Here is a 21,983-nt window from a genome sequence, read left to right on the forward strand (position 1 = left end):
TTACGATGAATTACACTTTACATCCAACGATTGGTGCGAGGTCATGAGCAATGTCTCATAAAGTAAAGACCTTCAGATTTGCTACTCGAACTATCAATTTGGTTATGAGCCCCTTAACTTTTAAAACGTGCCAATTTGCCTTTAACGTCAAATTTGTCAATTTTTTCGTTAAATTTAAGGTTATTTTGTCCATTCAAATGAAACAAATTAACATGGAAGCATAGCACTTTTCTGTCCCTCCCATCTACTTGTGTGTTGTTATTCTGTTGAGTGAGTGAGAGGAAGGAAACTCGAAGACTCTAAGCAAATAAAGAGAGAATTGATATTTGTCATGATGCAAGTACTGATCAGAGGATCTCGATTTATCTTCCAATAAAAAAAGAAGATACATTTCTATCCTGTGAAATTTTGGGCGATGCAAATACACATAACAAATCAAATTTGGCTTACAAAAGTTGGGTGGGGAGTTGAAGAAACTGAAAAACAACTACAGATGATAAAACAGACTGGAGTAGCAATGTATACTGATCTGCTTTAGCCTGAATTGATGCCACATGACAGATTCAGACATCATCTTTCTAGCATCCAGAATATGCCTAGCAGGCGACACAGTTTGATTCTCCAGCAGTTGAATCTGCAGACAAAAGTTCACCCATATAGCCACAGTAACATTCCACCACCTAGAGCTTTAGGCATTATTATAACTTAGTAAAACAGAAAGAAAATGCCAGTACAATGATTACCGCATGCTCAGAAGTCTGAACAGTTCAGAGTTCACAAAATACTCGGTCCTAATTAAGTATGAATATTATAACTGTGCTCATAGCATGTGGAGATGACATTGAGAACAACAAAATTTATCACACATAAAATGTAAGATTCCACTACATAATATTGAGTAGGAAGAAAGAAATTTCCCCCGACCAATCTATGCTTACCAGTTTAGGGTCACAAGAGAATAAAGAGTTCCTACTTCTCAACATCCCACCCTTCTAATCTCATTGCAGGATCATAGTTTGTGAATAGCCGAAACTCGTTTCCTAGTTTGCTAGAGTGTTGGGGCCTAAAACCACATGGATGTAATCCCATGAGTTCAGCTGCTCTCTCTTTCTGCACCGCTCCTGCAAGTCATCATATAACAGTTAGTTGCAACAAACTGAAAGGTGCTAGCAATAACACTTGTTCAATTTCTGATTCCAATAACAAAAATCTCACTGGTGAAATGTTTTAATCCTGTCTTGTAACGCAGTAATTACAATGTAGCCTGTGCAGGAATGGCAATATTCTTATTATGTTTTGCCAATTATATAGGAGGGAAATGTCTACCTGTGAGGAGAAGCAGGTAAGATTTTTCTGATCGTGCAAGAAATGAAACAGTTTGAGCAACTTTCTCCAAGCACTCCCGACTCTGTAAACACCAGTTATACTATATCAGCAATTTGTTCATAACCACAACTTCACAGTCCTACCTATGAATACAGATTCGACCCCTATACGAGAGATGTAGAAAAAGCAATGCAGTCACCAAGCATGGTACAAACACAGTCATGAAAATGTATTTCGATGCTAGATCTTAATTCATACAGAGTGCATGAAGACTCAGATTCAACTTATTTTGCTACATAACACACATACCCATGAGTTATAACACTGAACCAAATGACATAAAGAAGCATAATTTTGCTCACCAGGTAAGGGGGATCAGCAACTACAATTTCAAAAGCATGCTTGAGCTCCAATGGCAAGTCTTCAGGTCGGTTGTAATCATAAAACGTGAAATCACTCCCGTACTGCTCAAACCGCTTGTCATACTCAAGCAGTTGCACAGGCACGTCAGAATCATTGTTCTGAAAATAGAAATAAATAAATAAAAATCAGTAAAAACATTAAATTTAAAAACAAACAAACATTAAATTAAAACCCAGAGAGCGAAAAGATGAAAGGGACCTTGAGATAGGCGTAGAGTGAGGGGCAAGCGACGCAAGCAACCCTAGCGGCCGAGTCGGGGAGAGAGTTGCAGAGAGTGAGGACCTCTTGGGCTAGGGTTTCGGCGGTGTGGGGGTCGTACCAGAACTGGCTCAGTCTCCAGTCTTCGGAGATGAGAGCTGGAGCTGCCGAGTCTGCGGCTCGGCTCTCGGCGGCGGCGTCAGGTAAGGGCTGGCTTTGCTCCGCTAGGAATTCCTTGAGAGCTTCTAGGGCTTGAAGGCTTAGGGACGGTGAGTCGTCGTCGTCGGCGGCGGCCACGACGTCGTCTTGGTGGTTGGAGAGTGAGTTGGGGAGGGTTTGGGCCGAGAGGTTTTGTTCCATTTTGGCAGGGTTTTCGAAAGGAGGTTGGTTTATTTTGTCACTTAATAAAATCCAGAATCAGATAAATAAATAAAACGCAAAATGCCAATATTACCCTCCACTAAACACTGTTATTTTTAGTAGGAGCTTTAATTACTTCGCTGCATTTTCTTTTTTAGTACAAGCAATTGGGAAGGGAGATTCGAGCCTCTGTCCACAGAGTTTGAGGCTAAAGAGCTCAATCAATTGAGCTATTCCCCACTCGCTACTTCACTACATCTCAATTGCTGGAATTATTGATTAATTTTCAATGAGTTGGGTTTGTGTTATTTTACTGCTCATTATTAATTTCCCCTTGTTGGGTATGAAGACGACAGCTTATTTATACACAGAAATCTTCAGGAACCTCAAAGTTGCAGTTCAAGAGTGGTTTTTAGTAGAAACAAGCATGCCAATAGTACCAGAAAATTGTTCAGGGAATTTCTGCATCTTCATGAATAGGAAAAATAAATTCTCAGGAAGGAAAAGTACAAAATAAAATTCATTCAAGTCCTCTATATATGCAGCAAACTCCAAGATCAGATTAGAGAAACAAAAGCGACATCTTCATTGACAGAAAAATGATATCTTGAATACACGTCAGCTTCATCCTCAAGCACATCTTTACAAGTCCCTGCAGTTGACTTGCCTTTACCTAAATTTTCAGGAGTCTCTAATCCTAACTACTACTAGTCCCCTAGGCTTCTAAAGGGCCACTTGTTTCTTTATCTCCATTCAGATCATCCCATTCCACTTCACCTGGTTCTAGAGACTGAATCATCTTTATTAATATAATCCAACAATCTCTCCTGAAGACTTACGGTGATAACACACTTATCCCCGAGCTGTCTTATAAACTCCTCAGCTCCCTCCAGATCTGCTCTCTTTTTCATGTGTCGCAAACAGACAGCCAAAACACCCTAAACCAATCTTGCCAAAGTAAACCATGACCATGTATCCGGTTTCCCACCCTTAAGTATTACCCTGTTAAGAAAGGCTTCAGCCTTGTCAAAAAGGCCCCTTCTGGCATAAGCACCACCAAGTAAGTGACTCAGTATACGAATATCAAAAGTTAATTTCCCGGATTCCCACTCTTCATAGATCTTCTCAGCACTTTCAACATCACCAAACTTCAAGAATGAGGTTATTATGGCTATATAACCCTTATTGTATATTTTCATGTGCTTGCTGTAAAGTTCCCAGAGTCTCACAACATCATCTTTCTTCCCTAGTACTGCATATTGAGTAATGAGGTGCTCATATGTTGCCCTCTGTCTTTCAGAGCTTGATATCAGTTTTTCAGACTTCTCTAGCATTTCCAAAGCCTTTTCCACATTTCCTACTTTCACATAACCATTTGCCGCAACGGAATAATTAGTCCAATTCACCTGGAACCCAGGACTGGATTCCCATTCTGCCAGAACCTTGTCAATTCCCTCATGATCAGAAGCAGCAGCATATGCACTGAGACGGATCCCATATGTGAATCTGTCACAACCGATGCCACTCTCTTCCATTTCATTCAGCAGAACGTCAAATTTATCAGTGTTTCCAGTCTTATAATACAAATTGAGCAAAACGTTATAGACCAAAGATGTCCTGGCAAACCCCAGATCCCTCATCTTCTGCATGGTGGCCTCGGCTTTTTCCACAAGTTTTACATGGGCATAGCAGTTGAGGAGAGTACTGTAAACCTCGTGAGCTTTCAATTGTTTTGCAATGTTTTCAAAATAATTCTCAGCTTGTTCAATTCCGTGAACTTTTGAAATCAAGTCCAGCTGGATGGCAACATCAGCCTTGATAAGGCTGAAGTACCTTTTGTCAGTCAACCACATAGATAGCTGAGAATCAATAAACCAAAAACAATTTTCAGAATCTGGGGTTGCCAACATACCATACAATCTCTCTTCAGAAATCCAAATATGAAGAAGATGAAAAAGATGAAAACTTTGCTACTTGGGCTGACTTATTTTGAAGTCTATATAGCATTGCTCTCACCATTAGCAGTTTAAATCCTCCAAATTACAATGAAAGCACTCCCATTTAGCAGTTAAGCTAACAGAATTTAAGCTACTCTATAGCATAATTTGAATTTCCATCCATTCACAATTCAATTTTACCGAGTTGAACATAATATTTGATAAATTATAGATAAAAAACCAAATAAAGACCCTAAATGAATTCCATTTCCACACTTTCTGAGCAATCAAACAGAAATTAGTACCTACCTCAAGAGCGTGCTTATATTTCTTGAATTCCCTGAGCTCCTTGATTATGGTGACGAGGTCATCTCATCTTTCTCTGCGTTTCCGCCTTCTTCGATCCATTCGTCGAGAATCGGCAAAATGGATGCATTGCGATCTCCGACTCGAGAAATCCGACCGTAGAGGTTGTTCAGGACACCATTCCAGTACTTTCTATAATGATATGTGGGATCTGTAGCCGTCGAGTACAGCGAAGCGCCCGGTAAGTTTCGGAAACCGAAACGAGAATACAAATTGAACAGCGAACTGAAGCGAGAATGCTTCATTGAGAGAGAGATGGGTTTAATGCTGGACCAAGGCAGGGTTAGAGCAAGAGCGAGAGAGAGACGAGAAGATGATGCAGTGGAAATGATAAACGACGTCGTATTTTTGGCTTTCAATAAGCAATCCATAAAATAAATAAAATATTACATTTTTAAGAAAAAACAAATTCACTATAAAAGAAAAACCTTGAGAACCCTAGTGCCCTAAACGCAGACGCACTCTTTTTTTTTTCTCCCCTTGACGCAGCCGCGCACACTCCTTCTCGTCACTTTTCCATTGAAGACTCTCTCTCTACCAAAGGTGAATTTCTCACTCTTCTGTAAATGCTTAATCTTCAATATTGTTATTTCCAATCTCTGTTTGCATTTTTATTTAATTTTATTGAGCGATTTATTCCCTGAAACTTTCAATCTCTGTTTGCGTTTTTGGCTGGATTATTTACTCAACCCAAAACTCATAAATTCAGATTACTGTATGCCTGTTATTATGTTGTTTTTAGATCTTAAAAATAAGATAAGAAAAGTGTTAATGGAATTAGGGAATCATATCAAACTTTCATGACTGTATAAATCAAGATTTCTGCTCATTATTTGATTAGGGAATTAGATCTGGTTGATTGCAGCTTTCCTTATGGCATCAATCAAAGTGGAGATTTATGGTGTAAAAAGAACTTATGACTTATGTTCTGTCTGTGTTCATGTACATTGAAAATTGTAATTAGCTTGTAGTTGGCTTTTGTTTGCTGTTTCGGTTTGATTTACTAGTGTGCTATGGAATTGAAGTGTGTTTTGTAGGACAATTTCTGATAGTTTTCGAGGATTCAGTTATCGGAAAATAAGATGAAATTATGATACCCCATTTAGTTCTTTGCTCTGTTTTTGTAGTTTATAACTCGTGTTCTATTTCCAATCGTAATGCTTAATAGAATAGTCTGGCCTCTTGACTTTGTTGCTTTCCAATTTACCACCATCGTGGCGGCAGAGTGCTACAAGAGCGTTCTCTTGCTAATTTTCCTTTTGTATCTGCGTGTAGAATGGACTCCACTGTGAAGCATGCTGTGGTGGTGAAAGTTATGGGTCGGACTGGATCTCGTGGGCAGGTGACTCAAGTTAGAGTCAAGTTTCTGGATGACCAGAACCGGTTCATCATGAGGAACGTCAAGGGACCAGTGAGGGAGGGGGATATCCTTACCTTGCTCGAGTCTGAGAGGGAAGCTAGGAGGTTGCGTTGATCGGAGATGGCTCTTGTTTGTTGATGCTTGAACTTCAAAGTTTTGGTTACTTGCAAGCAACTGGTGTTTATGTTGGTGAATGGCAGTTGTGTTGCCAATCTCTGTTCCTATTTTTTTAGTTTATGTGTCTTGGTATTTACTAGCAACGTAGACTTGATTGTTCTGATGAGAGTTCTTTATGGAATCTTGCTAAACTTCTATGTCGGGAAAAAGCCCTAGGTTTTGTTTGAACAAGTAACAAATATTCCTGGTTTCTGTGTCAAATCTTTGATTTCCTTCTACCCTGAGCTCTTGGGTGTTGAGTAACAAATCTGATCGGGACTGTTGTCTCAATAGTTTGATGCTACTTAAAAGTTGAAATTTTTAATAAATCGTTGCGAAATCATGTAGATGCTCCTATATTCCCGACTTTCTCTGCTGGATGCTAGGAGTGAAAATCATGATATCTTTAGGCTTTAATATTTTTTGAAAGAGGTAAAACATCTTATGGTTCAAGGATATGGCAGAAGCCATGACTCAGAAGCAAGTGAAAAGCAATTATATGAACAAAGAAGATGTCGAAATTTTAAAAAACTCGTACAAAAGCAATTCTAGAAACTTTTATACTGCCTCGTTTGGGATTGTTTTTTTTTTGGGCCAAAAATCTGCTTCATTTTTAAGTTTTGCAGTTTAAGGTGTTTGGTAAAAATAAAATATTCTGATTATTTTAAAAGAATTTTGACAAAGTTTTTAAAATGACTCTGATTTCTTTTCAAACTGTTTTCAAAAGAAGCATACATGAACATTTAATGAATTTTTTAATTCCCAAAATACCATCATTCATTTTAAAAAATGACACTACCTCCATTTTCACATCCAACTCCATCACTTGCAGCACCACATTCACTACCTCAACCACCGCCACCACCACCTCCTCCAAAACCTCCACATCCACCACCACCTCCACAACCAACACCATCACCACCATCGCCACCTCCACTCCACCTCCTCCACCTCCACATCCACCACCACCACCAACACCACCACCACCATGGTGCCACTACCACCACCACCACCACCTGCACAAGTGCCATCCCTACCACCACCACTACCACAACCACCAACTCCACCTTCATCACCACCACCACCTTCACTCCATCACAACACTACTACCACATAATTAGTACATAACACTTTTAACATCATGTCTATTTTAATCATTATTCACAGTTACAATAATTTTATATTAAAATTTACCAAACGGTTTTGACACTGTTTTTTGTACAAATAGCACTTTAAAAAAATTGTTTATCAAACATGGAACTGCTTTACTTGATAGCTAATTATTTTCAAAACACAGCAGAAACAACTTTTTTTTAAAAGTGACAGCAATCCCAAACTGGGCCTAAGAAGATTTATGCGATCACTACAAACATAAACGTTCTTAAACTTAATTGTTGAGAGATAAACCACGTTGTTGTACAATTAATTTTAGGGCAATGTTCGAGATATAAAGATATCATACAAGCGATGATTATTGTCCTCTGGTGTAGTAAGTATGGCCGCCGAAAAGCCACATGTGCTCGTCCCTCCACATGAAAATAATCTGGGAGCCTTACATGCTTACCATCCAACTTGTGCATATAGTCAACAAGTAAAGCAAAAATAAGTCGTAACACCACGTGATGGCTTGACTAATCCACTCATATTGTAATGCACATATTTATTTATCTATGTTATACTCTCCATAACATATGAACTTAGTGTTACACATGTCACTATATTATATCATATAAGTTCCTATAACATGCTATTAACTAACAAAATTGCATATTAGACTCATATATTTTAATGAATGAAACATTGTTTGGTGAACAAAGTTTGATACTATATATTGCTCACAATTAATAATCCCGCTAAACATATATAAATTATAAAGCTTTGATTTTGATCTTTTTACATGAAACTCAGACTTTAGGAACTTAAAGTATAACTCATGCGATAATCCCTCTTATTCCACCTTCATCAATACTAAGAATAGTTATGAGACTTCCGTTAGTAAGAAAATGAAGGGATGATCGTGTTTTCTATTATGGGTGAGAGATTGAAGAGACGGCAATGCTTAATCTAGCAATAAAAACCAGAGAGAGAGAGAGATTAATTTGAAGTTTGATGAATCTCAAACATTGTAATCTATTAAAATAAAAAAAAACGAAAAGACCCTACTACCCTTAAAGGACCTTAAGGTAATTTCAAGGTCAGTCATACTTATAAACATGAACTAGGGTTTTCCTGTGTTCAGCACCACTCTGTACAAGCTCTCTCGCATTCTCGTCTGAAGGTCCAGCCTCCGACAAAGAGGTAAGCTTTATCATCCGTCGTTGTTACTTACAATGAAATTCCTTTTACATTTTATACTTGAATTTTCAGCGGGTATATTAATTGAACCAAGAAATTAAAAATCACAACCAACCTTTTTTTCAATTGAACACTCTAATCTTAGATCTTCGATTGCGTTATGCAGAGCCATGTCTGTTGCAGTGGAACCAACGGCACCAACGGCACCAACGGTACCAATTGAGCCTCACCTTGACGTGAAGCTGTTCAACCGCTGGAGCTTCGACGATGTTCAGGTTTGTAACCATTACTTACAATTTTGTGCATTTCAATATCATCAATGGAATTTTATGGGGTTTTAAATGTATATATTGATTATAGATTTGCTATTTGTTCAATATCGATTAAGTTAGCTGGAAGTAGATAAAATTTATTTTTAAAAAAGATCCCATAAATTTCTTTCCCAGTGCTTTAATTTATGGGTTTTATTCTTTAATTGATTTAGTTTTAGTTTTTTCTCATAAGATGTAATGAATCAGATGAGCTGGGGTTGAGTTTGATAAAATTAATTTATCTCGAATCTAATTCTTCGCTGTATGTTTTAGTGATTCATTTGTTTTAATGTAGCTGTACTTTGAGCTCTTAATACTGTGTCTAGATGCATGTTTCCCTCGTTGGGTAGTCGGAAGAAAACATAGCGTATATGTTACTAAATGTTGGTAATTTGGACTGGCTTTTGTTAGGTTTTAGATTTGTAATAAGTGCATCCTGTGTGTCCTTGTGTTGATTTGATTCACAGTAGGTGTAACTTAGTAGGCTAATGCTAACAGTTGATTTTCTTATTGTCTGGTGCCCTTGGCTTCATCTCTACACTGATTTTAAGTTTTTCCGTGTTTTTTTAAAATAATTTATTTTGGTAAAGTTTTATGGACGTTTAGATAATTTTCATATGTGTTATACAAATACTCAAATCTATTTCCCTTATATATTTAAAATGATAATCATGTTATTTGTAACATATAGGTCAGTGACATTTCACTGGCGGACTACGTTGGAGTTGTCCCAGCCAAGCATGCAACTTATGTACCTCACACTGCCGGGAGGTACTCAGTCAAACGATTCAGGAAAGCCCAGTGCCCTATAGTGGAGAGGCTTACAAACTCACTCATGATGCACGGCAGGAACAATGGGAAGAAACTTATGGCTGTAAGGATCATTAGGCATGCAATGGAAATTATCCATTTGCTGACTGATCAGAATCCTATTCAAATTATTGTTGACGCTGTTGTTAATAGGTAAGTGGATGCAAATTTGTTATTATATTCCTCATAGTAATTGCATACTTGCCTTGTGCTTAGGGTCTGTAGAAGGTATTGATGTTGGAGGTGAACCTCAAGTGGTCTTCTAATAAAATTGATCCTGATTACTTTCTGATTTTGGAAGTCTTCTGGGTACCATAACCACAATGGATGGTGACCCTTATGGAAATACTGATTCTAATTGTATGTCTTCTTTGTGACCATCAGTGGTCCACGAGAAGATGCAACTCGTATTGGATCTGCTGGAGTTGTTAGGCGTCAGGCTGTGGATATTTCACCTTTGAGACGCGTGAATCAGGCTATCTATCTCCTTACAACTGGTGCTCGTGAATCTGCTTTTAGAAACATCAAAACTATTGCAGAATGTTTGGCCGACGAACTGATTAATGCTGCAAAAGGTTCATCTAACAGGTACTGATACATTGCTTTCTTTATGTTTATTTTGTATAATTGTGATTTTCTCCAAAATCTCATCTATCTCATTGTTTATTTTGTTTTGTTATGTTTAGTTTAGTCTGATTTCATTTTACTCAACTTGATACTTTTCTGACAATTGGTTGGTCTGTTTGTGCTCAGTTACGCTATAAAGAAGAAGGATGAGATTGAAAGAGTTGCCAAGGCCAACCGTTGAGGGGCTGCCGAAACCTACGAGTATCTTGTCATTTGCTGTTCAAAGGAAGCTCCAAATGATCTACTGTGCGAGTTCCTATTTTTCAATATTTTTAGCTAGTTCTGTTTTGTTTCATGAAAAATGGCCGATGCTTGTTTTTCTCATATTTTTTGTTTAATTTCTAGGATGTGACCAAGACAATATCGAGATTTAGAACAAATATGAACGGAAGAACAGGAGCTACAAATATTTCTAAAATTTTGTTGTTCCTTTTGCTCTCCTCTAATTGACATTTGACCTTCTGAAAGTGCACAAAATTTTCCTTGCACAATGTGAAACTCTCAAGTATCACGATCATATTCACATTTTAGGAAACCCATATCATCTCAAGTGAACTCACTAATGGGGTGTGTGTTGGATTGATTAACTAATGTCTTTGGTGTGCTCTTAAGTGTTTTGCATTTAAACCCCTATGTGTGTGAGTTTTTCCCACTCCCCCTTCCTAACTTTTGCAACATAAAAAAGAAAAGAAAAGAGAATTGAGCAACCTATTGACCAAATCCATCTAGGAATATTCGAGAAAGAAAAAACTTCTGTCAATGTGACACTTGCCATGGAGTGCAATTTTCTTGTTTCCATTTCTCCTGTTCCCACCTGTTTCCTTTTTATTTTATTGACATGTGTCCTCACTTAACATGCCACAAAACACTGTTAACTTTGAATCAGAAAAAAATTGAAGTAAAAGCCACCCACCGGACCTCACCACAACCACCTCACCCCAGTGTCGACAATCCCTTTTTATTCTTATAGATGCAATCATGGAGGCGTTGTTGTTTTTGGATTGCATTGATTTGGGAATAGCCAGGCCATGAAGAATATTTGTGGGACATGCCAATTATGTTTGTTGAAATCGATGAATGAAGGCATAGATGTGGAATAACTTGAATGAATAAATTTATTTTAACATTTAATATTTTGTTAATAAAAATGCCAGTTAACAGAGTTAACCTTCTGTTAAGTTTGAGGACATATGTCAACAAAGTAAGAAGGAAATAGGTGGGAACAGGAGAAATGGAAATAGGTAAATTGAACTCCTTGCCATGGCCTTCAAAGGGGTTCAAAGGGGTGGGCATCAATCGGCCGAATTGATGAAACTGACCGATTTAAACCGTAATTATCGATTTGGTTTGATTTTGATTAAGAAAAAGTCAAATAGTTTAAAAAAGTCAAGTGATATTAATATTAAGAAAAAGTCAAACGGTTTGATTTTGATCTAAATCGAATTGATAAAACCAACTTGACCGATCTAAACCTAGATGCATTAGTTTATACTTTATTGATATTAATTAGTTTTTCCAAAGCAGATATTGAAGAGGGATAAATTTCACAATAAATCAATCTGATATTTCAATTTTTTCTGCTTATTTTTGTGTAGGAATGTTTGCCTTTGATCTAACTCGTTCTCTCGAGTGAAACTTGTAGGAGGAACAACAATCAATGTTATTATAATAATTTAATTAAACAACAAATAGAATTATGAAATTAAATATGGCAGTAGATTAAAAATCTAACTGTTCTTGCAGATAAAGAGGCTTGCATAATTACAATGTCCTTGAAACATAATTTCACCCATACTTAGTGCTTGTAGTTCTGCGTTTGCTCCAGCAGGATACAACTATCTAAATCAAAATCCTAGCACTAGGGCTTTGATTTATGGCAAAATTGTGTTTATCTATGAGGCTATACAAGAATTATGATATGAATGTTCTCTAAGAATTTGATGTAATTGTACAGATGCAAGGCTTGTGTTTAAATAGAGTGGTTGATACCTATTCCAATAGGTATGGATAAGGACAAACTCAATCAAACAAAAAGCATTATATGATATTTGAATTTTAAACATAATTCAAAAAAATAATTTGTTAATTACCTAAAATTTAAATATAGAATTAATTAATTAACCATTGACCTAACTAGTTAGGCATTTAACCACATGCCATACCCACAAGTTACTCAATTGGGCCATTTGTAAGTCTTATAAAGACCTACAAAGAACTCTAATGTTCCAATGTGGGAACTCAAACATATTTGCAATGCTTTGCAAAACCAACAAAAATTAATTATGTTACTGCACACATTATTTGTCATAAGGAATTGCATGCTTAGTAGGAGTGTTCTTGGTAATTACATCACTTTTCAAACAACACTTTACATGAAGAATACTACAACCATCTCTTACTACTATACCCATAAATATTTCTTTGAAATTGTTGTTCTGCTTGGCATACAGATTGCAAAATTACCATCTTGCATTTTTGTTACAACAAGTAAAAACTAATCTTTGCCACTCACATTCTTTCATAGTTAGTAAAATACGGATTGAGAAAATGAATAAAATATTCAGAAAAATACTATTTATTAAAAAAAAGGACCCCACTAGAAAACAAGTATAGCCGAAGGCTATACAATTTTTTATTTTAAAAAAACTGTATTACAGCCGCGCGGCTATACTAACTTTCTTAATAAAAAACTGTCACTAATGAAAAAACCAGAGCCTGAGCGGCTAGTACCGTTTTTAAAAAAATATATATAAAAGAGCCGAATAAAGCCGATCGGCTATACTTTTTTCTTTAAAAAAACCTGTATAGCCGCACGGCTATATGATTTATAGGAAAAAAGACCCGCCGAGTGAGTGTACATCCTGCGGCTATACGATTTTTTTATAAAAATTACCGTAGTAAGACCGCATGGCTAGACTATTTATAAAAAAGGGGCACACGTGTCAAAAACGTATAGCCGCTCGGCTAGACTAGTTGTAAAACAAGGACCCACATGAAAACACGTATAGCCTCTCAGCTATACTATTTTTCTTATAAATAAAAACGGGTATGTGATTTAAAAAAAAGGGGTTAAATATTATAGAAATTATAAAAAAACCCGCATTATTTAAACATATAAACACACCTAAAACCCATCATTACACACACTCAAAACCCATTTATAAACACACCCAAAAAGTTGCGGCTATACGAAATGTTACTACTCTGTCAAACTACCGTTAAAATAATTAATAAGTTCGGTTTACAAATAAAATAACGAAAATATAAATAAAAAATTCAACAATCTGTGTGTCATTTTGAACTCCAAAAGACGAACCCGCCTATAGGTAGGCGTCCACGTGTCAACACCAATATAGCCGCTCGGCTATACGATTGTTTTAAAAAAAGTTGCCGTAGTAAAGCCGGACAGCTGTCCTATTTTTTAAAACAAAAAAACCCGAGTATAGCCGCACGGCGGTACGATTTGAAAATACCCGACAGCATAGCCGCATGGCTACACTATTTAGTACAAAAAAAGGGACTCACGTGTCAAAAAACGTATAGCCGCGCAGCTTCTATGATCATATTTGAAAAAAATGAAATAAAAGTGAAAAACAGAGGATATGATTTTTTAACAAAACAAAAATAAAAACAAAATGAGGAAGGGTAAAATAGTAAACGTAACCTAAAACCCAAACCCTAGCTGATTAAAGACTTTTTCAACCTCTGCCCTGCGCCGTTCTCTTGTCTTGAGCGTTTCGGAACCCACTCCAGGCGCCATTTGCTCTGTCATCTCCAAGCTTCTGAAACTCCAACCTCTAGGTCAGTGGTTACCTCTCTCATCCTTCTCTGCTACTTCCTCGGGTAGATAAGATTGTGCTAGGGTTTTGGGGTGGGTTTATTGTTTTGAATGGAAGAGAGCGATACAGTTCTTTGCATTTTGTTATTGATGGCTTTTTTATTTTTTATGCTTCATACATACTGATTTTGCTGCACCTAGATAAAGCTAAAAGTATTAAAAGAAACAAGAATTCGGCTTGAAATTTTTTGTTGGGTTTGTGAATTGCTATGAAACTAAGAATCACAAAATTTTGAGGTTTCCCTTTTGCTTCTTCCTTTTTATTTTATTATATATATATATATATATATATATATATATATAAAAAGCTTGATTCGATGTTTTACCCTAATCGCATTTTTTAATTATACATTTACTCTATTCACTTTGATATGGAATTCTCGTGATTGAAAAATTAATTTGCAGCATTGATTCTATTCCCCGCTGTTGTTAACAAATGTTAACAGGTTTTGTTGCTTTAATTGTGTTTATACAGAACCATGGCTGCTCCTGCCGTAGATGCTCCTATCCCAGCTGCTCCTGTCGTAGCTGCTTCTGTTGTGGAACCAACAGAGCCTCACTTTGACGTGAAGCTGTTCAACCGCTGGAGCTTTGATGATGTTCAGGTATCTGGATTTTGTTTTGCTTTACTTGATTTAATTCTACTTTTGATATCTGTTATGAATTAGACGAACTAAGGTTGAGTTTGGTAAACATACGTTTAGCTGGTTGGTTAGCACCTAAGGATAGGCGTCCTTGCATTTCCTTGTTGGGTTGTAGGTATCATAATGTATATGTTGCTCAACCTCAAGTTGTGTAATTGGGACTTGCTTTTGTAATTTATACATCTCTGTGGCCTCTTTGTGAGGACATCTTGTGTTTCTTAGATTCACTGTAGGTGTAACTTAGTAGGCTAAAGTTTATTGTTATTATTATTGTTTATTGCACTTGTTTTGGTCACATGTATTTGGTGCCCTTCCTGAATATGCTGATTTTATTAACGCCTTATTTATAATTTATATCAATAAAATGAAAGTTTATGTCTGCTTCAGTTAAATTCATATGTGGGTCAAATCGTTTCCTGTCTATTAAGTATATTGATTAATTGGTATTTATGTGTCAAATTGTTTTTAGTTTTTTTAGATGCTGACTAAATCTTTTATTATCAATTATTTGGTAATATTATCGTTTCACATTTTCAATCATATAGATTAGTTTGTTGTATTAATTTGTTCATCATATCTACTAATGGTAATATGTAATTTGCAATGTATAGGTCAGTGACATTTCATTGGCAGACTACGTTGGAGTGGTACCTGCCAAGCATGCAACCTATGTACCTCACACTGCTGGGAGATACTCAGTCAAACGATTCAGGAAGGCTCAGTGCCCTATTGTGGAGAGGCTTACTAACTCACTCATGATGCACGGCAGAAACAATGGAAAGAAACTCATGGCTGTCAGGATTATTAGGCATGCTATGGAAATTATCCATTTGCTGACTGATCAGAACCCCATTCAAGTTATTGTTGATGCTGTTGTTAATAGGTAAGTGGATGCAGATTTGTTATTATGTTTATCATAGTAATTGCATACTTGCCTTGTGGTTAGTCCTTTTTTTAATATTTGAGGGGAAGCTCAAGTGGCCTTTAATATAATTTCTCCCGATTATATGTTGATTTTTTATATCTCCTTAAATTGATCAAACATTTTTTCTTGTCTTTTGTATGTCTGCTTTGTGCTGATCAGTGGTCCACGTGAAGATGCAACTCGTATTGGATCTGCTGGAGTTGTTAGGCGTCAGGCTGTGGATATCTCACCTTTGAGACGTGTGAATCAAGCTATCTATCTCCTCACAACTGGTGCTCGTGAGTCTGCTTTTAGAAACATCAAAACTATTGCAGAATGTTTGGCCTGATGAACTTATTAATGCTGCCAAAGGTTCCTCAAACAGGTACTGATTGATGGCTTGCTTTCTAAGCGCTTATTTTCTTATTACTTATTATTCTCGGCCAAAGCTCTTTTATCCCCTAGTTTATTTCCGTTTTTGTTATGTAGTCGGATTTAATTTCCTTCCCTTGATTCTTTGTTTCTTTTGTGTGCAGTTATGCGATCAAGAAGAAGGATGAGATTGAAAGAGTTGCCAAGGCCAATCGTTAAGGGGATGCAGAAAACTATGTTGGCAACAAGGAGAATTTTGTCTGCGTTTGTTTGTTTACTCATTATTTAGTGATTGTCGGATTTACCCTTTGAATATGAGAGTTGTCTCTGCCCTTTTATGTTGATGATCCTCTAGTTTTATGTGGTTGGATGTTGTGGTTCACTCGAATTTTATTTAGATTAATGTTACTTTGACATTCATGCGTTTGCTTTTTAGAGTTATTTTACCTTTATGGTTTCCTCTAAGGTGACCCTGAAGATTTCCTTAGTTGTCCGCAAATAATAAAATGGATCCTAAGCAGTGACCCTTTTTCTTTTGGAATTCCTACCATGTTAATAGTGCTGTTGCCTCTTATCTTATGGAAGCTACCATGGCACAATTGTCTTACCACCACACCATCTTTCGGAGGGTCGTCGTAATGTGAAGGGTGTCGAACGGAGGGAGGAGGGTGTGGTTTTCCTATTTCCTCTCTTGTTAAAAAGGTACTACAAAATGAGAGGGATGCTGCTTCAATTTTGAACTATTGAGCAAAATGGTTGGGGTGTGAACTGTCTTTGCAATATAGAAGACATCAAAACTCTCTATCATTTCCTTGAGTGACCTACAATTTACCAATGTTGCTCTATAAAAAAAATAAAAAATAAAAAAAACTAGTTTGTAGTGTAGCGATACTTATGTTCTAATGTTGGAAAAAGTTTACAATTTCAAATCTGCCATTTATTAGATTAAAAAAAATGTGAGCAATTTGGCACAGTTGTAGTTCCTTTAAACATTGTATAAATTAAATAGTATGAAACTTATCAGCAACTTGGGGATGTAGCTCACATGGTAGAGCGCTCGCTTTGCATGCGAGAGGTACGGGGTTCGATACCCCGCATCTCCATTTTTTCCTTTAACTTCCTTTTTTTTGGGTCCGTACTTTCCTTTTTCTTTTTGGAGTATCTACGACATGTCGTTTTACCTCCGTCTTTTCGTGTGTCTGTGTTTCGAAGTGCTATCCTCTCTACTTTCTCGGAGGCAGACTCTTGTCTCTCGCTCTCTGTCTGTGTTTAGCATGGAGCTCTCATTTGCTCCCTCATCTTCTCCACGCTTTCCAGCTCTAACCCCTCATTGCAAGACCTCCTCTTCTTTTCCTTCAACTTTCGTTAAGCCAACTTCCAAACCCCCCTTTGCTTCTCTCTCAAAATGCACACAAAACTTGTACTCAATTGGGCTCTACAGAAGCTCAAAGGCCTTACCCAACTGTCAGAAGAGGAGAAATTCCATCTGGGTATGCTGCATTTCTTCCTCAATGATATAAATTACATTCAACTTTTAGTTGGTCCAATTGGGTTCTGCTCTAAGCACTGTCATTAGGAAATGCCACTATGAAACTTTGGTTAGAAGATTGTTTTTTTTTTTTTTCTCTTTTCCAGTTCGGTATGTTTGATTTTGCTCCAATTAGTGAATTTTGGTCCGTGTAATTTTTTCCTTTAGCTGTTATTGTTAGCTTGTGGAACTGGAAGTTTCTACTTGATTATTATTCTGAAGTGATACTGCAATTATGACATTATGTCAAGGTTTGAAGGACTAATATAGGGTAAGCGGTTGATAGTTGGCAATCCTACTTATGAACATGTCAAAGCAGCAAAAAACTAGTTAGAAGCTTGATATAGTTGTACCTATTTGCTTTACTGTGGAACATACAAATAGAAAGAAGAAGAAGAAGAAGAAGAAGGCAATTTGGTGTCTGTTTATAGATTATACTCCCTGTCCCTTGTTGCTGATTTTTATTTTGATTTTACATGTGTTAGTACTTGATTCGGTTCCATATACATGGTTGCATATAGATTTTGGAGACTGTAGTCTATGAGACTCAAGCCCTTTCTTTTTATGGTATTAAAGTGAAAGTGAATGCTGCCAGGCCTGCAGTCAAGTTGAAGCTGCTGGATCTGATCCAGTATTGACCAGAATTTCAGATTTTAAAGATGCTTGTTGGAGATTCCTGAGGCCCCATACCATACGTGGAACAGTTCTGGGTTCTACGTAAGTAATTACCACACAGAACACTAATTTGTACTAGTAAACTGGTTTCATTTCCAACAGGCCAGGTGTAGTTGACCAAATTTCTTTGTTGTTTTGTCCACAGTGCTTTGGTGACTAGAGCGTTGATTGAGAACTCCAATTTGATAAAGTGGTCTCTGCTGTTTAAGGCATTCTCTGGTCTTTTTGCTCTACTATGTGGGAATGGTTACATAGTTGGCATCAACCAGATTTACGATATCAAAATTGACAAGTAATATGGGCGTATATTTTTACTTATTTCTATTTCTTAAGCATGCTATTAGACAAGGATTTGCGCAACAGTCTTAAACTCAAAATATTGGTTTCCAACAACCACAATAGGGTTTGTAAACATTTTTTGTTGTTTAAGATCCATCACAAGTTGGCCCTTGTCAGAATGTAATTGATGCCTTAACATAGTTGATGAATATCAATCACCTGTTCCTTAGTCATTGGTAAAAGGAAAAATATAGAACCAGACGATCTTGACCTTTGGTAAATCATCTTTTCTGTTTTTTCTTTGTTTCTGTTGTGTGACAGACTGTCCATGGACATTATTGCATATTAGTTTCTTTGAACTTATTCTGTATCTCTCTGTTGTGTTTGCAGGGTAAACAAACCTTATTTACCTATTGCTGCAGGGGACCTTTCAGTTAAATCAGCATGGCTTCTGGTGGTATTTTTTGTAGTGACTGGTCTGTTGATTGTCGGAATGAACTTTGGGCCATTCATTACTTCTCTATACAGTCTTGGTCTTTTCCTTGGTACCATATATTCTGTTCCTCCGTTTAGAATGAAGAGATTTCCTGTTGCAGCATTTCTTATAATTGCTACGGTATCACTTTTTTCTCCTGTTATCTAATTCTCACAATAGAAGTATGTGCTCATTTTTTGTAATATATTTTTTTTTCTCCATTATAAAGTTAGTAACTACTCAAATTGCTTGATATTTTTTATTCATGGGATTTGAAATTCATGCACCCACCTTAAAATGTCCAAATAAAAAGTAAAGTAGATAATAGTTAATACATTTATAATCATCACAATCTAAGCAAGTTCTGGTAAAAAAAGCCTGAAAGTCATAGAGAAATAAAGTTAAACATTCACAAATTATACCCATGAAAAAAGGAGAGTAGAAAAGTGTTGGCGGAAGCAGACCTGTGAGTCACAGGAAAGTGAGTAGTTTATTTTTGAAGCAATGTGAAACAAAAACCAAAAAATTCCAAATATGAATATTACCCTCAAAACAGCAGTTAGACATTATTATGGCTGAAATACCAAATGCTATTGTAGCATAACACTCTTTATAGTTGAATTGCTGCAATAGTATAGTTCTACTAATCTAATATAGTTGTCTAAATATTTCTGTGCATGAATTCAAACAACTTTTGAGCAAGGAGCCTGGAAAGTAAATATATTATTAAGAGGATTGGATCTGTTCAATGACTATTATGTTGATTCACAAATATATTTTGAAAATTATTTTGCCTTATTTTTCTCCAATGGTAGTTATGTCACAAGAGATTAACAAAATAACTACTGCAGGTACGGGGTTTCCTTCTTAATTTTGGTGTATATTATGCCACTAGAGCTGCCCTTGGGCTTCAATTTGAGTGGAGGTGTGTTACCATTTGTCGTATTTTAACTGGTATGACTATACAATTGGATGGACTAATACAGGATTGATAAGGAACTGCTGTAGTTTACACACCAATATGGATTTTGAAAGTTAACAAAAAGGGACCTTTTCTAAATCCAACACATGAGCATTACTAATTTTCAATTTTATTATGCAAACAAATGTGTATTGATTGATCTAATTGTCCAACTTTCTCTTGTGAATGTCACTCTATCCTTCTGATATTTTAGCTGTGTAATGTTCATAATTTAAATTTTTAAAGAGACTGATGCTGAAATTCAAATTTTACCTGCAGCTCGCCCGTGGCTTTTATCACTACCTTTGTAACATTATTTGCTTTGGTTATTGCCATAACAAAAGATCTTCCTGATGTAGAGGGAGACCGCAAGTAAGTTGCAGGGCCTAGTTACTTTCTGGCAGCTGATTTCTCATTTGATTCTTACCCCATATAATACTTTCTGAGTCGTTAAAAACAATCCCAAAGTTTGGTTATTAATTTTAATGTCACCCTTTTTCCTTTTTGTTTTGGTTAATTTACATATGAATCAGTGTACATTAAATTTCCGCACCCTCTACCCCATACTTGCATAGAAAGAGTGGGTATCATTTTGCCATGTAATTAGCATATTTGATGTCACTCACTGTAATTGTTAATGTCTTATATTATGCTTAACCAATATTGGTACTCTTTTCTCTACATTTTCAAATCAGAATGCAGCATTGTTTTTGTTTAAAGCTTAATATTCCAGTTGCCCACCAATATTTATTTCAAATATATGCTTACAGGTTTCAGATATCAACATTTGCAACAAAACTTGGAGTTAGAAAGATTGCGTTCCTGGGTTCTGGGCTTTTGCTGCTAAACTATGTTGGTTCTATATTCGCAGCTAGTTTCATGCCTCAGGTGGGCATGTATTCCTTTGAACTTTGAAGTGTATCTCTAGATGCTTGCATGGTTCATGCATTTAGACAAAAGCTAATGGGTGTGAAATTCTTCGTGTTTTCCTTTGACTCAAAAAATTAAAGCCCTTATGTTGCTTGTGTACAGGCATTCAGGCGTAGCTTAATGATACCGACCCATACAATTTTGGCACTGATTTTAATTTTCCAGGTTTGTATCTTGCTGTTCTGAACTCTTCACCACTATATCCATTCTAAACAGCTTCTTTTTCTTTTTTTGTTTGTTCCTTGTTTTTATGAATGTGTTACATCCCCCCTCGCTTTCTCTCAATGCTCCAAGAGGACCCTAGCATCATTTCATTTATGCTTATGATATCAGACAAATTTACTGTTGAAAATGGCATCCCACCTCTCTGTAGTTTCTTCTCACTGAATGATTTTTTCAGTTAGGCATTTATGATACTGATTCTTTTCAATATTAGGACTTCTGGTATATTTTGTGTGTGTGCGTGTGGTGAGGACTTGGGAGAATAAACTGACAATGGCAACTTGTGCTGCTTCGAGCTTTCTAATCCGCATTTAATTGGATGTGAATGGTTTATGTTAGAGCTCTTTCGCACACACAAACAAACAACACTTAATGAAAAATTGTGTTTTATTGTTAAACTCTTTATGTAAATTTTGTTCTCATGTACTTTCAGACTTGGGTGCTCGAGCAAGCAAATTACACCAAGGTATAAAATTCCATTTTTTGTAAATAGCATTTTACTGGTCAAGCAGTACAGTTTGGAATAGGATAATTTGGCACAACTATTTCGAATGATCTATTCAGATTCCAAGAAAATGACAGAGTATTTGATTCATCATCTGATCATAAGTTTGAATGTGTTCTGCAGGAAGCAATTGCCGCGTACTACAGATTTATTTGGAATCTCTTCTATGCTGAGTATATCATTTTTCCTTTCATCTAGCGACTCCCTCAGCATTTGCTGAATCTTGGATGAGAGAGAGAGAGAGAGAGAGAGAGAGAGAGAGTTAGTATCTTGTCAGCTTGTAAATATTGGCACAAGTAACTAGCATATGTTTTATGAATCCATATGTAACAAGTTTTTCTTGCATCAAATTCTTATCCTATGTAAGGAACGTGGTAGATATGTAGAATGATACCTGGCCGATTCTTTTAAAGCCTGACCTTGATATATATATAGTTGGACACATGAAGTTTTTCTATGTCAAGTCCTTATAAGAAAAGTG

At 36.5% G+C, this 21,983-nt stretch overlaps 4 protein-coding genes, 1 non-coding gene and 2 pseudogenes across 8 annotated transcripts; 5 read left to right on the top strand and 2 right to left on the bottom strand.

The window, feature by feature from the left end:
- Positions 1-300: 300 nt before the first annotated feature.
- Positions 301-2,597, bottom strand: LOC103339662 (nucleic acid binding / methyltransferase). 2 transcript variants are annotated; one of them, XM_089043019.1, is made up of 5 exons: positions 1,948-2,597; positions 1,689-1,847; positions 1,327-1,408; positions 939-1,121; positions 301-686 (listed from the first exon to the last, which is right to left on the bottom strand). In XM_089043019.1, exons 1-4 carry the CDS (start codon positions 2,305-2,307, stop codon positions 970-972), a joined length of 753 nt encoding a protein of 250 aa, XP_088899145.1. In that variant the 5' UTR covers positions 2,308-2,597; the 3' UTR covers positions 301-686; positions 939-969. The 2 variants fall into 2 exon arrangements, with proteins under 2 accessions (XP_088899145.1, XP_088899144.1); XM_089043018.1 differs by having other exon boundaries at positions 301-634; positions 1,948-2,526.
- Positions 2,598-2,744: 147 nt separating this feature from the next.
- Positions 2,745-4,943, bottom strand: LOC103339592 (pentatricopeptide repeat-containing protein At2g20710, mitochondrial-like; annotated as a pseudogene). The gene is made up of 2 exons (XR_016122774.1): positions 4,554-4,943; positions 2,745-4,166 (listed from the first exon to the last, which is right to left on the bottom strand). The product of XR_016122774.1 is annotated as a pentatricopeptide repeat-containing protein At2g20710, mitochondrial-like (transcript).
- Positions 4,944-5,010: 67 nt separating this feature from the next.
- LOC103339593 (small ribosomal subunit protein eS28) lies at positions 5,011-6,365 on the top strand. The gene is made up of 2 exons (XM_008242916.3): positions 5,011-5,153; positions 5,886-6,365. Exon 2 carries the CDS (start codon positions 5,887-5,889, stop codon positions 6,082-6,084), a length of 198 nt encoding a protein of 65 aa, XP_008241138.1. The 5' UTR covers positions 5,011-5,153; position 5,886; the 3' UTR covers positions 6,085-6,365.
- A 1,928-nt stretch (positions 6,366-8,293) lies between these two features.
- On the top strand, positions 8,294-10,587 carry LOC103339594 (small ribosomal subunit protein uS7-like). The gene is made up of 5 exons (XM_008242918.3): positions 8,294-8,424; positions 8,588-8,696; positions 9,424-9,695; positions 9,927-10,130; positions 10,296-10,587. The coding sequence occupies exons 2-5, from the start codon at positions 8,592-8,594 to the stop codon at positions 10,348-10,350; spliced, it is 636 nt and encodes a 211-aa protein (XP_008241140.2). The 5' UTR covers positions 8,294-8,424; positions 8,588-8,591; the 3' UTR covers positions 10,351-10,587.
- A 3,240-nt stretch (positions 10,588-13,827) lies between these two features.
- LOC103339595 (small ribosomal subunit protein uS7-like) lies at positions 13,828-16,362 on the top strand (annotated as a pseudogene). Its single transcript, XR_016122575.1, has 5 exons — positions 13,828-13,970; positions 14,483-14,612; positions 15,263-15,534; positions 15,736-15,940; positions 16,092-16,362. The product of XR_016122575.1 is annotated as a small ribosomal subunit protein uS7-like (transcript).
- Positions 16,363-16,957: 595 nt separating this feature from the next.
- TRNAA-UGC (transfer RNA alanine (anticodon UGC)) lies at positions 16,958-17,030 on the top strand. Its single transcript has one exon. It is a non-coding gene; the product is annotated as a tRNA-Ala (tRNA).
- Positions 17,031-17,145: 115 nt separating this feature from the next.
- Positions 17,146-21,914, top strand: LOC103339596 (homogentisate prenyltransferase). The gene is made up of 10 exons (XM_008242920.2): positions 17,146-17,417; positions 18,051-18,172; positions 18,276-18,422; positions 18,800-19,025; positions 19,736-19,809; positions 20,125-20,217; positions 20,616-20,733; positions 20,878-20,940; positions 21,431-21,463; positions 21,626-21,914. Exons 1-10 carry the CDS (start codon positions 17,202-17,204, stop codon positions 21,698-21,700), a joined length of 1,167 nt encoding a protein of 388 aa, XP_008241142.2. The 5' UTR covers positions 17,146-17,201; the 3' UTR covers positions 21,701-21,914.
- Positions 21,915-21,983: the final 69 nt, after the last annotated feature.

This window comes from Prunus mume, linkage group LG8, assembly GCF_029339155.1.
Source record: "Prunus mume cultivar Tortuosa linkage group LG8, ASM2933915v1, whole genome shotgun sequence".
Lineage (NCBI taxonomy): Eukaryota > Viridiplantae > Streptophyta > Magnoliopsida > Rosales > Rosaceae > Prunus > Prunus mume.

What these genes read in the sequence shown, in the direction of transcription:
- LOC103339662 (XM_089043019.1), bottom strand. Translation starts at nt 2,307, where the DNA reads ATGGAACAAAACCTCTCGGCCCAAACCCTCCCCAACTCACTCTCCAAC. An exon ending in TTGCTGATCCCCCTTACCTG is followed by an intron (nt 1,409 to 1,688) that starts GTGAGCAAAATT and finishes TGGTGTTTACAG; the next exon opens with AGTCGGGAGTGCTTGGAGAA. An exon ending in TTACCTGCTTCTCCTCACAG is followed by an intron (nt 1,122 to 1,326) that starts GTAGACATTTCC and finishes GATGACTTGCAG; the next exon opens with GAGCGGTGCAGAAAGAGAGA.
- LOC103339593 (XM_008242916.3), top strand. Translation starts at nt 5,887, where the DNA reads ATGGACTCCACTGTGAAGCATGCTGTGGTGGTGAAAGTTATGGGTCGG.
- LOC103339594 (XM_008242918.3), top strand. Translation starts at nt 8,592, where the DNA reads ATGTCTGTTGCAGTGGAACCAACGGCACCAACGGCACCAACGGTACCA. An exon ending in GTTGACGCTGTTGTTAATAG is followed by an intron (nt 9,696 to 9,926) that starts GTAAGTGGATGC and finishes TGTGACCATCAG; the next exon opens with TGGTCCACGAGAAGATGCAA. An exon ending in GCAAAAGGTTCATCTAACAG is followed by an intron (nt 10,131 to 10,295) that starts GTACTGATACAT and finishes GTTTGTGCTCAG; the next exon opens with TTACGCTATAAAGAAGAAGG.
- LOC103339596 (XM_008242920.2), top strand. Translation starts at nt 17,202, where the DNA reads ATGGAGCTCTCATTTGCTCCCTCATCTTCTCCACGCTTTCCAGCTCTA. An exon ending in AGAGGAGAAATTCCATCTGG is followed by an intron (nt 17,418 to 18,050) that starts GTATGCTGCATT and finishes GAATGCTGCCAG; the next exon opens with GCCTGCAGTCAAGTTGAAGC. An exon ending in GATGTAGAGGGAGACCGCAA is followed by an intron (nt 20,218 to 20,615) that starts GTAAGTTGCAGG and finishes ATATGCTTACAG; the next exon opens with GTTTCAGATATCAACATTTG.